Source organism: Neodiprion pinetum, chromosome 7 (assembly GCF_021155775.2).
Source record: "Neodiprion pinetum isolate iyNeoPine1 chromosome 7, iyNeoPine1.2, whole genome shotgun sequence".
Classification (NCBI taxonomy): Eukaryota; Metazoa; Arthropoda; class Insecta; order Hymenoptera; family Diprionidae; genus Neodiprion; species Neodiprion pinetum.
The window spans coordinates 13,132,877-13,149,735 of NC_060238.1; the positions used below are offsets into that span (position 1 = coordinate 13,132,877).

Sequence of the window (16,859 nt, forward strand, 5' to 3'; positions counted from 1 at the left end):
AAAACATTGTGCCATCGTAGTTCTGATTTCGTGAAGGTTTACAAGGTCATTTGGAGGTCAATATTGTTTTTTTGAATGGGAACATGTACTTTTTCACAGATTTGCATTTTACATATGAAAATGAAAAACTTTTATTCTAAACTTTTTTTATACAACATCAATTTTTCAATTTGAAAACAGCTAGCATACAACGTAATAGCGTTATAAATGTTTCTTCCGGATTCACCATAGATCGAAATCATTTCAATTTTTTCCGCGATGGTTAAATAATCCATTATGATGAGACTAGTTATTAGAGAAGTTAATTCGTATTCATAACGTACAGGTGAACACTGGAAAGTTTCTCAGTCATACATTTCTCGTTCTTGAAACTCATTCCTAAATTGGCATTTATTACATGTCTACAATTATTGTATTATTGAATGTCAACAGATACGAGAGTAGATCTCGTGCCTTGATGGAATGAAAACAAAAACATAGGCAGACTAATACATTAGTCTGCTCGGTCACCAGATCTTCCTACTAGCTATTTTATTAATTTTGTGATACCTTCAAAAATTGATGCTGTACAAAAAAAGTTTGGAATAAAAGTTTTTCATTTTTATGTGTAAAATGCAAATATGTGAAAAAAGTACATTTCCCTATTTAAAAAAACAATGTCGACCTCCAAATGACCTTGTGAATCTCCACCAAATCAAAAGTACGATGGCACAGTGCTTTTCCCCCTTTGAACCATGAAACTTTTATTTCAAACATCTTTCTCTAAAATGCCTGGTTCTTGAGATATTCTGCTGTGTCAACCTAAATGTACCACCCTGTATATCTGAATTACTTATCTTTCCCATATGATTCTTTTAACCAATCTCAAAACACCCAAATTGATTTTTATAATACCAAAAAAAATTTAGTTTCCGTAATGAAACATTTTTACGCAAGATTCAGTGTAGGACCTCGTTTTTTCCTGTTTTAAAACTTTTTTGTTTTATTTCATCAATCGTTTTTTCCATTTTCAAACATGTTAAAAATAAATTGTAATACATATCGCACCGCCGATTTCATTGCTGATTTTTAAATTGTCTCGTAGTACTGAAATACACTCACGATTTTTTTCAAATTTATTTCCAGAACGCTTTTTATGAAATATAATATTTCAAAAAATAATGTATTAAAATTGAAAAAAAAATCCTTAGTTCTGTGTTCTAAAACTGGAGAAACGATTTAAAAAATCAGTGATCAAATTGGAGATGTGGCACGTGTTAAAATAGATTTTGAACAGGTATGAAAATAAGTGATTAAATAAATATGAGATGATAAAAAAAAAATACAAAAAAACGAGATCCCACTCTGAATCTTGCGTGAAAATGTTTCATTTCGGTAAGCAAATTTTTTTTGTCACCTCATGAAAACCAATTTAGATGTTTTTGAGATAGCTGTGAAAAATCGTAGGGTAGAGACAAGTGATTTAACAAATGTGAAAAAATTCTTAGAAGCTTTTCAATGGTTCTACCAACGTGGAAAAAATCCTTGATGAGATTAAAAAATGTCGTGGTCAACCGTTTATTGACTTGTCGTGGGAAGTGAATGTATGGGGTAAAGGGTTAAATCTTTCAAGCGACGACGCCGGCGAGATATCTCTATAACGTAGAAAGTGCAGTAACTCGAGCATAGCGACGCCAAACTAGCCTCGCGAGGTTGCGTATGTGTTGCGCAGGTGTGTGTGCACGCCCGGTGTGCTAGACGAGCGGGCAGAAAAAGAACAGACAGATTCGTCTAGAGAGCGATAAGGTACTGGCTCTTGCCCTCGTTAATCAACCGAGTTTGTACCAAGACAATAAACGTAGACTCTCTCATCAAAGCACCTGAAACTTCAATTCCTTCGTCCACTCTTCCAAATACTCCCAGCTACGCAAGTTACAGCAGAAAGATACATACATAAAAATATGTTAATATGTGTGCAATAAATTTAGGGGCTCTGAAGGTTCGACAGTCAAAGTTTCAATCGAATTATCAAAGATGAGGTCTAAACTCAATTGTCAAGTTAAATTAGAAGGTGCGACATATTCGGAAGTTGTTCCAGGGTGTGATTGTTGCGTGAACCTTCTATCCAGGTGTGAATCTTTCCGCAGTGTTACAACCCTCAATGGCCTTAACCTCGCTTATCAATATTACCATTTATGTGGTGGTGTCCCTTCTATCGACCGTTAACCATATTCTAATTTTATAGTTTCGAAAGGTTGCAGGAGAGCGTTGTGAGGAGCTCAGGTGGGAGCGGGAGCTAGAATGGCGAAGCAAGTCGAGAAGTGGATCACCGGAACGGCGCCACGGTGATCATAGAGGTGACAGAGGCGATAGAGCCGTGCCGGCCGATAGAATCGAGAGAAACGACTGGGGTGAAAGGCTCTCCAAGCAAACTCCATCCGCAGGTGAGTTTGGTTTCACAAGTGTAACTTCTTATGCTGAGACACAGAGTCAGGCAGATCGAACAACTCTCATGCCCATTTCTTCCCATTCATTATCTCCCTTAAGTTAAATGTTGAATGATTTATCAGCAAATTAATTAATAACGAGCTTTGAAACCCTTACTCGCTAAAGCTCGTGCAGGGTCAGTACGCACAGTAAAACTGATTTTTCTGCACGTACGCTTGCTACGATCGCTCACTCGATTGGATAAGCATTACTATCAGTGGTTTACCAGATATTCAAGAAATAGTAAATTATAATTGACCACCGGTAATTTTGCTCGTATATATATCGTACCATCAACTACTAAAAAGTTGGTGTGTCACGACTCGCGAGCATTGTTGTCGTTTTATTCGTCCTGTGATTGGTCGCTGGGCTATGTACCATGTTCAGAGTCCCGCTGTCAGTTTGACAGTTGCGTATGTACGTGTGTGGTCCACGCTTCCGTCGAAATGACGATATACGAGAATTCCATTTTCGGAGTCTCGCTGTCAGTTTGACTATGTACGGAGTCTCGCTATCAGCTTGCCAATCACCTATGATTCAGTTGAAACAAAGTATATGTGTAATTATTTGCGACACTTAGTTGAAATCTGTGCAGTCAATTGCAGAATCCAGAATGGAAATTATTGAAAATTTCAATCGGGTACTGTTACCTTCTTATGCAAATACTTTGAAATACATAGAGTGTTTCGTGCACAGTAATAAGCAGAAATCTAAGAGTTCGCAAATTGGCGCAGTCGTGTGGTCACCAATCTAAAAATGTGTCACCAACGCTGCAGCGCCGACGAGCAGCCGCTCGCGCGCGTGAGCGCGCGTCTCCGTTCCCTAGTATTATATAAAGCGATCGCCGCCGCCGTCGTGTCGAGAATCTTCGACATTCAACCTTCGATTTATGACCTTCTATCGATCTTCAACCTTTGTAACGTTTATGCCCTTATTGGTATGCCGATTTAACTCCTTACCCTACGCATATACCATTATACATGTGAAAATTTAACACTTTACCTTGCGTATATACCCACATACCTATGTAGATTCACTCCCTTATCCTAAGTTTATGCCTACATGGCTTTGAAAGTGTAACTAATTACACTCTTGTATTAAGACATTTAGACCGGACCCGGCCGATCATCAAAATGATATAAAAAAGTCGTATATATTTTTTCGCGAGAAAAATTAGTAGAGAGTTCAAATTCGAAGTTCAGGTGGCTAGGTGGTCTAGTGGAGTAAGTCAGTAAAAGTTTGTAAGCAGTAAGAAGGGAAAATCGTCCCACTCCGGGTCCAACCTTGAAAATTTTTATATCTGACGTAGGATTATTAAGAATTTTTTCAAATTTTTAATTTAGGTCGGTCGATAAAATTATTTCTAAAAATTGTCGCAAATTCAAATTGAGTCGAAAGAAAAAAAAAAAAAAACAGAGCAGCTTTTGAACTAAGAACAATCATAGAAAAAATTACGCACCAAATCTAATGGGTCAAGGGTAAAACGCAGGTTGAATTGGCGTGGAATGCCCCATATATATATATATATATATATATATATATATATATATATATAGGTCAATCCCTTATCTTTCGTAGTTAAGGGCTATCTTGTTTTCAATAAAGTACTGCGGTTGATGCTGGTAATAACTGTAATATATTTACACTATTTACATATGTTCAAACGATTCAGATAATTACAATATGGAATTATGCCCAGGATTACCTGAATCAACAACTAGTACTTATAATTATTAACTTTGTTTGATTATAAACCTTAGCGCCAAGCGCTACGAGCCTTTTGCGTGTTTCTGTTTGAATTACGCAGTTTCGACTAATCAGCATGACGACCGCTGTCTCTGGCTTGGTAGGTGTGCCGAGCGGACGACCTCTGATAGTCGCGCTGTAGTTTGGATTAGTCTCAAACTTACATCCCCCCCTCCCCCCCCCCTCCCAGACTTATGTTTCAGGAGTCAGGAGTCTGGAAATAGGGGATCATTTTATTTGCATGATAAACGTTTGACTCTGGTGTTTTAAATCCCGAGTCAATAATATACAGTAAGTCAGAGATTTTTTTCTTTATTCTAAACGGGCCCACTCTGACCGGATCAAGTTTTTTCCTATTTAACCGACTTCCGTTCTGAATATAAACAAGATCACCGACTTCGTATGTTATTTTTCGTTTATTTTTATCATAGTAAACTTTATTTTGATTGTGTATTTTTTCTGCATTTGTTAAAGCGAGTAACAATAGAGGAATTCGGGATCTGGTCTGATACAGTTTGTCACAATAAAAAGAGAAAAATAAAAAAAACTGCGCGCACTGAATTTGGCAAAAAACAAAAAAATTATAATGATATTTATTGTACACTATATACAGTTAGCGAATTACCCGAATAAATACAATGCCAAGAGTAACACGTGGCAGCGAATGCACCCAAAACACAATTAATTAAATAATTGATTTAAAGCGAATTTACACACAGTAATTTTGGTTAACAGAAGCCAAGCAATTAGAAAAATTAGCTGAGAGAAGAACACGAGGTGAACTTGAGGTAGCCGAAAGAAGAATAATGGCGGAAACCGTTAGAAAACGAATCTTCTTCCCCGTGAGGAAGACTAAGCATGTCCCATAGCTAAGAGCCAATCAGAAAATTCATAGCGAATGACGTCAGAGAATAGCGAAATGCGCAAGTGTCAGTGAATTTGAACTAGAGATTCATTGATTGGCTATCGATTGTCGGGTGATCTGTGCTCTGCTTAGTGCTGCCTTCTTGCTGCGGGTAAGCCGAACTTCGCTTCGCCCGGGCAGTTTGGGTGTTGACTGAACATTCTCCCCCGGGTTGACGGCTGAGACGTCAAGATCTTCAATGGGCAGAACACATAGTTTCGCAATTGGTCGGGTCAATTCCGTGGTAGCTGTCTTCAGTGTCACTACGCGGGTATGTCCGTCCTTCCCTGGGTGGATAGCGATTACCCTAGCGAGTGGCCATTTGGTAGGTGGGAACCGCTCATCTGTGAGGAGCACCAGAGAGCCAACTTTGATGTCGTTGGACGCCCGATGCCATTTGGAGATGCCCTGATGACGTTGAAGCACTTCGTTGCTCCAACGTCTCCAAAACTGTTGCAACAGTTGCTGTAGCAACTTGTACCCAGTTAGCGTCGATTCCGTTGTTGAAGGTAGCGAAGGTTCCGGAACAGCGGTGAGTGGTTCTCCAATGAGGAAGTGACCTGGAGTTAGTGGTTCCAGGTCGGCAGGATCTTCCGAGAGTGGGGCGAGAGGCCGAGAATTTACCACGGCTTCGATCTGTGTCAACACCGTAGTGAGCTGCTCGTAAGTCATCAGATGCTCTCCGATAGTTCTTGTGAGATGGAATTTGATAGACTTGACGGCAGCTTCCCATTTACCTCCAAAGTGCGGAGCTCCAGGCGGATTGAACTTCCAGGTTGTGCCATCTGTAGCCAGTAAATGTGAAAGTTCTCCCAGTGATTTTGATCCTGATGCGAATTCAGCCCTTAGAGTTGCATCTGCACCCACAAAGTTTGTACCACAGTCCGAATAAATGGTGTGGCAGACGCCCCGGCGACTTGCGAACCTCCGATACGCTGCGATGAATGCGCCTGTAGAGTAGTCCGTGACGAGTTCCAGATGTATAGCGGAGGTCGTGAAGCACACGAAAACTGCAATCCACCCCTTGTAAGTTTTCGCTCCACGACCCTGGAAGGTTTTCAGAGTGACTGGCCCAGCGTAGTCTAATCCTGTATGTAGAAACGCTCGTGCGGGAGTCACTCTAGAGGGGGGCAGTTGTCCCATCAATTGCTGTGCTCGAACACCTCGGTGTCTAGCACAGACTACGCAGCGTAAGATGTGAGATCTGACTGGTACGCGGCCACCAATAATCCAGTAGGATTGGCGTAACGCAGCCAGAGTCAATTGCGTTCCCCCGTGAAAGTTCCGTTTGTGTGCATGATCGATGAGGAGTGACGTCAGCAGTGAGTATCTAGGCAGAATCGCTGGATTTTTCTGCTGACTGTCCAATAGCGAATTTTTCAAGCGGCCACCGACTCTCAAAATTCCGTGATAGTCGACAAAGGGGGTCAGCTTGGCGAGTGGGTGATTTTTTGGTAGGAATCCCCCGTCAGAAAGCAGCTTGAGTTCCGATGAGAAGTACTGGCCTTGTGTATATTTGACCAGTAGCCATTTTGCGGGTTCCAGGTCTCCAGCAGATAGCGGGGTGGCTAGTGAGGACTGTGGCACCTTTTTCATTCGGCTGATGGCACGTAGACAGATTCCAAGCGTTCGAACCAGCGAAACCCAGCGAGAAAAGCGTTCTAAGAGAATTTGCAGAGGATGTGAATCTGTTTTAGCGAATGTCATGAAGGTTAGACCTGGTCTCTCTTCCTGATGAGTTGCGGTCGTAGCAGGTGGTTCAATAGTTGGCCAGTTTTCTTGGGACAAACTGAGCCATTTTGGACCCGACCACCAAAGCGGGTGTTTCAGCAGTTTGCCAACTGACAGTCCTCGCGAAGCACAGTCAGCTGGATTACTTTTCCCAGCGATAAAGGTCCAGCGGCTTCCAGGAAGAGTGTCTTGTATTTTCGCAACCCTGTTGCGTACGTAAGTTTTCCAGCGAGAGGGTTGACTTTGTATCCAAGCGAGGGTTACTGCAGAGTCAGTCCACAAATAGATTGGTATTTGCTCCAAGTTAAGTGTTTTTCGCACGTAGAGAGTAAGTCTGGTGAGAAGTACGGCAGCGTTCAACTCCAAACGTGGAATTGTGAGTGGTTTCAGAGGGGCTACTTGAGTTTTGGAGCATAAAAGTGCAACTGACGAATTCCCCTGAAGATCCGTCACCTTCAGGTAGACCACCGCAGCCATAGCGAGTTGGGATGCGTCTGAGAACCCGTGGAGCTCTGCAGACACATTCTCCTTGAGATTAATCCATCTGTTTACCCGGAGGTTAGCAAGGTTGGTGAGGTCCGCTCGAAATACCGTCCACTTGTGGAGTTGTGTCGGAGCCAATTGATCATCCCAGCCCAGTTTTTCAAGCCAGAGTTCTTGCATGATCACCTTGGCTTTGATGATGATCGGAGCGAGGAAACCGAGAGGATCATACAGACGAGCAATTTCAGACAAGATTGCCCGTTTTGTTGCTGGAGGATCTTCAGCCAAGTGATAGTTGAACTGGAATACATCGTGGTGAGGATTCCAGCCAACTCCGAGGACCTTCACCGTAGTATCTCCGATTTCCCGTAGCGAGTTCACTGGTTGATCGTTTGGTGACATTGTAGCGAGTAACCGAGCGCTGTTACTTGACCATTTTGTTAATGGGAAGCATCCAGCTGCACAGAGTTCCCTGGTTTGTTTAGCGATTGCAATCGCTTCCGTCTCTGTGTCAGCTCCCCCGTAGATGTCATCTACGTAGCGGGTTTCAGTCATTGGAGCTACTGCCAGCGGGTATTTGGATCCTTCGTCCTCTACTAGTTGCAGTAGAGTCCTGACAGCAAGATAAGGAGCACAAGTTGTGCCGTATGTGACCGTAGTGAGGGTGTACGCTTGCTGAGAATTGTCCTTGGTCTTCCAGAGGATGGACTGTAACGGCCAGTCCTTCGGATCTATGTCAATTTGCCGAAACATCTTTGTGATGTCGGATCCAAAAAGTATTGGAAACCGACGAATGCGGAGTAGTACATCGCAGATGTCTACTTGTATTTTTGGCCCAACGTGTAAGATCCCATTCAGCGAAACTCCTGATGAGGTGTTGCATGATCCATTGAACACTACTCTGAGCTTTGTAGTAGTGCTCTGTTCCTTGAGGACACCGTGATGAGGTAGGAAGCAATGTTGTTCCGGTAGATCTGCCATAGAAATGTGTTTCATGTGACCCATGTTCTCGTACTCAGACATAAAGTTGTGGTAGAGGTCACTGTAAGTAGTGTCCGTGCTCATCCGTTTCAAAACCCGACGCAGTGAAAATTGTGCGGATCTCAGTGAATTCCCAAGTGCTTCTACCTTGTCCTTGAGTGGCAAGTGCACCACGTAACGCCCATTTGGGTGACGATAATGTGTGGATCTAAAGTGAGCTTCACATTCGTCCTCCTGCTCACTATAGCGAATGTGCTGCTCATCATGCGGTTCTTCCTGGTCCCAGAATCTGGAGATCAGATCCGGTAGCTGTTCGTCGGCTGACACGTGCAGAGAATTGGCCGAATATTTCGTAGCAGTTGGATTGACTGAGCCGTAGACAATCCAGCCCAAGAGGGTTGACTGAGCAATTGGCGAATCAACAGGCCCTTTGCGAATCTTCTCATTCATGATGAAAGCTGCAGGTGCTGCTCCCAAAATGATGTCAATTGGTCTGGACTGCAGAAATTGCGGGTCAGCCAATTGCAGTCCCAGTAGATGCGACCATTTCTTGTCGATAAGGGTGTATGACGGCAAGTCTACCGCCAACACAGAGAGAATGTGGGCCTGTAATTTTAGCGAATTCTTCCCATATAGCGAATGTAGCTCAACAGTGCATGAGCCCAATGTGCGGCCAGCAGATGTGTTGCCGATGGCCCGTAGGCCCACGTTTGCGGATTTCAGAGGAAGTCCCAGTTTCTTGTGTAGCGAATTCGTCATGAATGACAGCTCAGAACCTTGATCTATCAGAAGTCTGGCTGTCAGAGGAGCTCCCGTTGTCGAATATACCCTGCAAGTTGCTGTAGCAAGTAAGGCTATTGTTTCCAGAGAATTGAGCCCTAAAAACAATTGCAGTTAGCGAATTCTGTCCATAGCGAATGACCTAATAGGACTATTCTGTACCTGAGCTGCCCGAAGCAGCAGTCGGTTGAGGATTAGCCCGAGATTCTTCATGGATGGCCGTGTGGTGCTTGTTGCCACAGTGGCGACATCTTGTAGTGGTGCGGCAGTCCTGTGAGCGGTGGCGTCCCAAACAATTCCAGCACAGTCGATGATCTTGAACCATAGTACGGCGCTGTGCGACAGAGGCAACCTTAAATTGCTGACAGTACAAAATAAAGTGCTTTTGCCTACACAGTTGGCAGATGCCTGGTTCATCTGTAGCCTCTTTAGGTGTATAGTATACTTGAGCGGTGGAACCAGAGGGGGTACTTGCAGTCTTGCTGGAATGTGAGGGTGACCGTGTGTTTGGGGGCTTGCTAGAGGTTTTTAGCAGCTTGGAGGTTGAAGCCTTGTCCTCCTTGGGTGAGGTTGGTCGTGAGGTGACTCCGATGGCACTGATCTCCCAGGCGCGTACCTTCCCGATGAGGAAGTCTTGTAATTTCTGGTACGCCGGCAGCTCATTCGAGATGCCCAGGGTACTCTCCCACTCCTCCCTAAGTTCTGGTACCAGACGTCTGAGGGTGACGAAAACCAGGATAGGGTCCCAGTCCGCAATGGAGACTCGTAAGGTTCCCATCGCATCGATAATTTTCTGTGTCTGTAATACAAGTGCGTTTAGCTGAGGTGCCGAGTGATTAGGCACTGGCTCTGTGGTGAGGAGTTCCTCCAAGTAGGTGTTGAGAAGCCGACGAGGGTTATCATAACGCGCGACGAGGAGATCCCAAGCAGCAGGGAATGCCTCGTCTGTAAGAGGCACGTTTGCGATGAGTGCCAGTGCATCGTCCTTGAGTTGCGTCTTGAGGTAGGACATGCGCTGTGCCCCAGTGAGTTGCTCGGCATCAATTATGAGGGTGGTGAATAAGTCCCTAAACCCACGCCATTTCGTATAATCCCCGTCGAATGTCGGTAGTTTTATGTGAGGCAATTTAGTAGAGGATGGCCCAGTCGCGAAAAATTGTGTAGCATCTGCATGCCTAGGTGTCGCCTCTGCCTTCAGGGAGTTCACCTTGGCCTCCAAGCGGGTCTGCAGGCTCCCGTACAGCGTTGCACCACGTTGATAGACCTGAGTGGTGTGGTACTCATGTTCGAGCACTTCTTCGTGCTCCTCGTAAATGCGTTCGTGCAAGGCCTCAATACGGTCGACGGTTCTATTGACTAAAGCCAACTGGGCCATGGCTTGCTCGAGAGACATCGCCTGAAGTGCCTCAGGCGTGAGTCTTTGATCAATGTTGGCCAGAGAATCAACCCGGTCCTGCTGCAGCGCAGCCTTGTTGTTGAGAGACATGATGCGAATAACAGTGCTGGTGACCCGGAACTAAGTTTTCGGTCAAATGATACGGAAAAGTTCTATGTACCGGTGTACACTGACCGCCAAAGGCGACACCCGATGTGTCCAGCGATGCCTTTGACACTTAGCTTTTCACCAGATTGGCACTGCACAGCGAATACACCAAATGCTGAACACGAATTGTTAACGTGAGAAATAACCCAGAGAATAAGCCAAGCACAATTCTATTGTGACCAAACCAGCACCGATCCGGCTCGAAGGACCAAATGTTAAAGCGAGTAACAATAGAGGAATTCGGGATCTGGTCTGATACAGTTTGTCACAATAAAAAGAGAAAAATAAAAAAAACTGCGCGCACTGAATTTGGCAAAAAACAAAAAAATTATAATGATATTTATTGTACACTATATACAGTTAGCGAATTACCCGAATAAATACAATGCCAAGAGTAACACGTGGCAGCGAATGCACCCAAAACACAATTAATTAAATAATTGATTTAAAGCGAATTTACACACAGTAATTTTGGTTAACAGAAGCCAAGCAATTAGAAAAATTAGCTGAGAGAAGAACACGAGGTGAACTTGAGGTAGCCGAAAGAAGAATAATGGCGGAAACCGTTAGAAAACGAATCTTCTTCCCCGTGAGGAAGACTAAGCATGTCCCATAGCTAAGAGCCAATCAGAAAATTCATAGCGAATGACGTCAGAGAATAGCGAAATGCGCAAGTGTCAGTGAATTTGAACTAGAGATTCATTGATTGGCTATCGATTGTCGGGTGATCTGTGCTCTGCTTAGTGCTGCCTTCTTGCTGCGGGTAAGCCGAACTTCGCTTCGCCCGGGCAGTTTGGGTGTTGACTGAACAGCATTTAAAAATGCTATTTTTCTGTTTTTCTCTAAATTTTCTAAGTTGTTTTCGTTAAGTTCCGACGGGAGATAGTATTTATCAATTCCATTTAAAAGGTAATTCGGTGTAAACTTTGTTGTGCTGTGTATTGTGTTATTGTAGTTTTCTACACACTGTTCAGCTATGACTGACCACGGCCGGTCTTTTTTTTCAAATATTTTACACCTAATCGCATTAACTAATGTTTGATTTGTCCGTTCATTTTGCCCGTTTGAAAAGGGGCAGTCTACCGCGGTGAAAATGTTTGTTATGTTTTCTGCTTTTAGATAATTTTTAAATTCTTTTGAGTTTATTCCCGCGTATTGATCAGTTAGAAGTACTTTTATTTTTCCCTTTTTCTGAACTTTTTTTACTAGATTTATGAAATCTTTTGCTGTCTGTGTTTTTGCGATCAATACAAAGGCGTACTTCGTGAAGTGGTCTACGATTAAATGCAAGTATTTTTTTGGTGATTTGTTTCCGCTGAACCCTCCTATTGTATCCAAGGATATTATTTGAAACGGCTCCAACGCTGGACCTAATTGTGAAAGGGGTTGAATAAAATTTCCGAACCTTGATTTATTTCTTACGCAAGTGTCGCATGCTCGACAAATAAGTTTTATATGTTTGTGCATGTTTTTAAAATAGTATTTTGGGGTTAAAGTCAGAGTTAACTGCTTTACTCCAATATGACTTTCGTTGTGTATATTTTTTATCATTTGAATACCTAACTTTTCCGTCACCCATATTTTTTCTTTGTTATTTAAGATTTTATAACAAATGTTATTTTTTTTTACTGTTTTATCCTCTTTTTTTATATGTAATTGTTTTTGGTCGTTCCTCAGTTCTTCCATCGATAAAAAATTTACTATTTTTATAGCCGTTTCACTGCTTGTGTTTTCATCTAGTACTGGGTTTCGAGAAAAGCTATCTGCTTCTGCATTATTTTTGCCTGGGTTATACTTGATTTCAAAATCAAAGTTTGAGATGTAGTTTAATAATGCTAATAGTTCAGGATCTTTACTCTTTTTTACATTAAAGTTTTCAAGCGGTTTGTGGTCTGTGAAGATCGTGAATTTATTTCCTATAAGTTTATATTGCCAATATAAAATACACTCTTTTATCGCCAGGACTTCCAAGAATATAGCGCGTTTGTTTTCTTGCGGTTTTGTTAGTTTTTTTGAAAAAAAAAAGACTGGTTTTTCTAGAATTGTCTTTTTGAGGTTGTTTTAAAATTGCTGCTACTCCTTTTTTGGATGCATCTGTAAAAATGTATATAGGAAGTTTCGGGTCAAAAATTGCCAATATCGGCTCAGAGCTGAGATAGTTTTTAATTTTTTTAAAACTGTCTTCACATTCTTGTGTCCATTCGAATTTTACATTTTTTCTAAGTAAATTATGTAGTGGTTCTAATTCTATCGAAGCTTTCGGTATGTATTTTAAGTAGAAATTTATTTTTCCCAAGAGTTGCCTCACATTTTTTTGATTCTGCGGTTTCGGAAATTTTTTTATTGCTATTAAGTTATCATTTAGAGGTTTTATCTTATTTTCTTTTATTTCATGTCCCAAATAGATAACTGACTTTTTTGCAAATGTGCATTTTTTTTTGTTTAACTTAAAACCCGCTTTTTCTATGGCGATGAGAGATTCGTTAATGTGACGTGAATGATCTGAAGAATTTTTTGAAAATATCAAAATATCATCGATATAATTTATCGCGAATTTCTCGAGATTGTTTTTCGCTAATACGTCACTCAGAATTCTCTGAAAAATTGCCGGAGACGATTTTAAGCCGAAAGGCAAACATTTCCATTGCCAATGCCCGTTTTGGGTTATAAACGCGGTTTTATATCTATCTTTTTCTCTAATCGGGATTGACCAGAAGGCCGAATTTATATCTAATTTTGTAAAAAATTTGCAATCCCGGACTTGCATTAGCAGATCGTCAATGATTGGGAATGGGTGGCATTCTGGTATAATTATTTTATTTAGTTCGCTATAGTCTACGCATAACCGTGACTTTCTCCCTTCTTCTTTCTTCAAAACAAGAGTTACCGGGGAAGCGAACGGACTAGTCGAGCGTTCAATTAAACCTACTTTCAGTAATGATTTTATTTGTGAATTTATTTCTTCGCTATCCGCTATAGAGCATTTGTACGGTTTTCGCGCAATATATTTATTTTTGGTAAGCTTTACTGGCGCCTCGTAGCCTGTTACTTTGCCTACTTTGAACTTGTCCTCTGTAAACAGCTGTTTGTGTTTATTCCACACGCGTTCCAAATAGATCTCACTGTTTACCGCTATGTTTGTTGACATAGATTCTGTTTTCCTATTCTCATGTAACTGACATTTCTTTGTATCATTTTGAAAAATTTTCAAATTTTCATTCTGACACAGTTTAAATTCTTTGATTGCATCTAAACCTAACAAAATGTCATCCTGAAAAGAGACACTTTTTACAATATAAAAACATATTGTTTTTGAAATATTAAAAATTTTTGTTCTTAGATTTATTGAGCCTAACGTATTCGTAGTGCCTGCAAATGTATTGAGTTTGTTTACCCCACTTATTTTTTTGTTTAATTTTAATTTTACCACTGTATCATAATTTATTATCGATACGTTTGCTCCCGAGTCATATACCGCAACGACTGGAGTATCCTCGATACCTATTGTTAATCTGATAAGTGGGGTCGCCATCCGTTTTTTGATTCGTCAGAAGACGCTACGCTCTCTTCAATGTTCGTGTTATTTATTATACGTATTTTATCATTTCTTGTTTTCTCTTTATCATAGAGTTTTAACCTGCACACATCTTCTGAGTGATACCTGTTTGGAAATCCTTTTTTATTGCAGTAGAAGCATGGTTTTTTTTCTGATTTATTTTCCTCTGGGATTTTTGTTTTGATTTTTTTCTCTACAAGACCTTCTGACTGATTTATGAGCGACATTAATTTATCAATTGTATCTAAATCTTTTCTATTTATGTGTACTTGAATTTTTGCTGGTAAGCCCAAAACAATTAAATTTATTTGAGTGTTTTCTGATATTTTAGAATCTGTGTCTAAAAGCAGATTTCTCTTTTTTAGTGCGTACTCTAAAAGCGAACCATTTAAATAACGAAATTCGTATGAATACTTTATTTCTGGCCACCCTATCACGGCAAAAGTATCTAAAAAGGAATTTTTCCAATGCTCCCATGGCCTTGTAATCCTATTTATTTTCAAAAAGCTTTGAAACCAGTCAAGGGCCGGTCCCTCCAAAAAAAATCTCAACGTCTCTGCGTAGTTTTCTTCTCTACATTTTAAACGGGTGCACTCGCTCACGAAAAGATCCATAAAAATAGCCGCGTTCTGGTTTTTTCCTGAGAATTTTTCCAGAATCATGTTTTTCACTCGTGACGTTATCTTTTCATGCGGAAAGGTTTCAAAATTATGGGTGGGAACGGGACTGGGATCACCATACGCTCGACATTCATCCAAATAAATACCGTCGTAACATACATTTCCCTCTTCATCTAAGTATTGCCCTTCAAGTTCATCTACTAGCGAAATCCACACCTTCCGGAACTTTCCCCGTGTTTTAACACTCTTGACTATATTTTTCACGATCTTCGTTTCGAAGAGTTTTGGATGATTCTCTTTCGTTGAAAAGTGTTCCGGAAATTCATAAGTCGTGTCCTCTCCTTCTAATTGAATTGTGCGAACTCTCAAAATGGTGGTTCTAGCGTCTAATGCCTCGGAGACAAAGCAGAATTTTGCTCGAACCACAGCCATAGTTGTTGATTTATAGGTCAATCCCTTATCTTTCGTAGTTAAGGGCTATCTTGTTTTCAATAAAGTACTGCGGTTGATGCTGGTAATAACTGTAATATATTTACACTATTTACATATGTTCAAACGATTCAGATAATTACAATATGGAATTATGCCCAGGATTACCTGAATCAACAACTAGTACTTATAATTATTAACTTTGTTTGATTATAAACCTTAGCGCCAAGCGCTACGAGCCTTTTGCGTGTTTCTGTTTGAATTACGCAGTTTCGACTAATCAGCATGACGACCGCTGTCTCTGGCTTGGTAGGTGTGCCGAGCGGACGACCTCTGATAGTCGCGCTGTAGTTTGGATTATTCTCAAACTTACATATATATATATATATATATATATATATAAGTAGTTCCATTAGTTTTCGAAAAATTTCTCGGGAGGGGTCCACCGATGTTAATGTCACTCAGTAATCTTAAAGTACCTTATAAAGTATCCCCACACACTAAATTTTAGCCCTCTAGATGCCTCGGGTCAAGAGAAATTGTTTTTTTAAGGTGCAAAAATCACCATTTTTAGCCTATTTTCAAGAGTTTGATTATCATAAACTTCAAACCCAACCCGAATAATTTGCATTAGATTTCGTCTATTACATCATTTAGTATGTGGAAAAACATATTATAGACTTCCAAACTATTTAGGCTTTATTTATAACAAAGTTAAACAAAATAAAAATTTCTGTAAAATGACTATTTTCAAATGGCCACAAAAAATTCAATTCTCAACCAATTTGCTTCTACAAAGTCTCACATTAAAGTTAATTTGCAACCAGGAATCGGCAATATTTCATTTCAAAATTTATGACTTTTCAAAAATCGCTTACTTTGACCTCTAAGTACGCCTTTATGACAACTCAATTTAGGAGGGTGTAGTGTTTTATGTCTAGAACAATCTTTCAAATGGATTTTCTTGGCCCGAACTTGTGCAATTTTCTATTATTTTTTAAATATTCGTAAAACCAATGAAAATCATTATTGACAAATTAAATATTGAAGTTGCTTGTTTCTTTTTTCATTGCTTCTTTTACTTTCAAAGTAAGCGATTTTTGAAAAGTCATGAACTTTGAAATGAAATATTGCCGATTCCTGGTTGCAAATTAACTTTAATATGAGACCTTGTAGAAGCAAATTGGTTGAGAATTGAATTATTTGTGGCCATTTGAAAATAGTCATTTCACAGAAATTTTCATTTTGTTTAACTTTGTTATAAATAAAGCCTAAATAGTTTGGGAGTCTATAATATGTTTTTTCACATACTAAATGATGTAATAGAAGAAATCTAATGCAAATTATTCGGGTTGGGTTTGAAGTTTATGAGAATCAAACTCTTGAAATGAGGCTAAAAGTGGTGATTTTTACACCTTAAAAAAACAATTTCTCTTGACCTGTGGCATCTAGAGGGCTAAAATTTGGTGTGTGGGGATGCTTTATGAGGTACTTCAAGATTACTGAGTTTCATTAAAATCGGTGGACCCTTCCCGAGAAATTGTTCGAAAACTAATGAAACTACTCATATGTATGTGTAGTAAGATGGTCTTGATTTACAATGATGTCGAAATTTCGTGT

General features: G+C 40.5%; 2 protein-coding genes across 2 annotated transcripts in view; one reads left to right on the forward strand and one right to left on the reverse strand.

The window, feature by feature from the left end:
* Window positions 1–16,859, forward strand: part of Fife (regulating synaptic membrane exocytosis protein fife) — a 2,091,151-nt gene that overhangs the window by 910,036 nt on the left and 1,164,256 nt on the right. The window contains exon 7 of the mRNA XM_069137999.1: window positions 2,225–2,423. Within this exon, the coding sequence (XP_068994100.1) occupies window positions 2,225–2,423 (199 nt within the window). The remainder of the gene's footprint in view (window positions 1–2,224; window positions 2,424–16,859) is intronic.
* Window positions 4,770–11,439, reverse strand: LOC124223229 (uncharacterized). Its single transcript, XM_046635006.2, has 2 exons — window positions 9,254–11,439; window positions 4,770–9,189 (listed from the first exon to the last, which is right to left on the reverse strand). The coding sequence occupies exons 1-2, from the start codon at window positions 10,575–10,577 to the stop codon at window positions 5,165–5,167; spliced, it is 5,349 nt and encodes a 1,782-aa protein (XP_046490962.1). The 5' UTR covers window positions 10,578–11,439; the 3' UTR covers window positions 4,770–5,164.

What these genes read in the sequence shown, in the direction of transcription:
- LOC124223229 (XM_046635006.2), bottom strand. Translation starts at nt 10,577, where the DNA reads ATGTCTCTCAACAACAAGGCTGCGCTGCAGCAGGACCGGGTTGATTCT. An exon ending in TGCTGCTTCGGGCAGCTCAG is followed by an intron (nt 9,190 to 9,253) that starts GTACAGAATAGT and finishes AATTGTTTTTAG; the next exon opens with GGCTCAATTCTCTGGAAACA.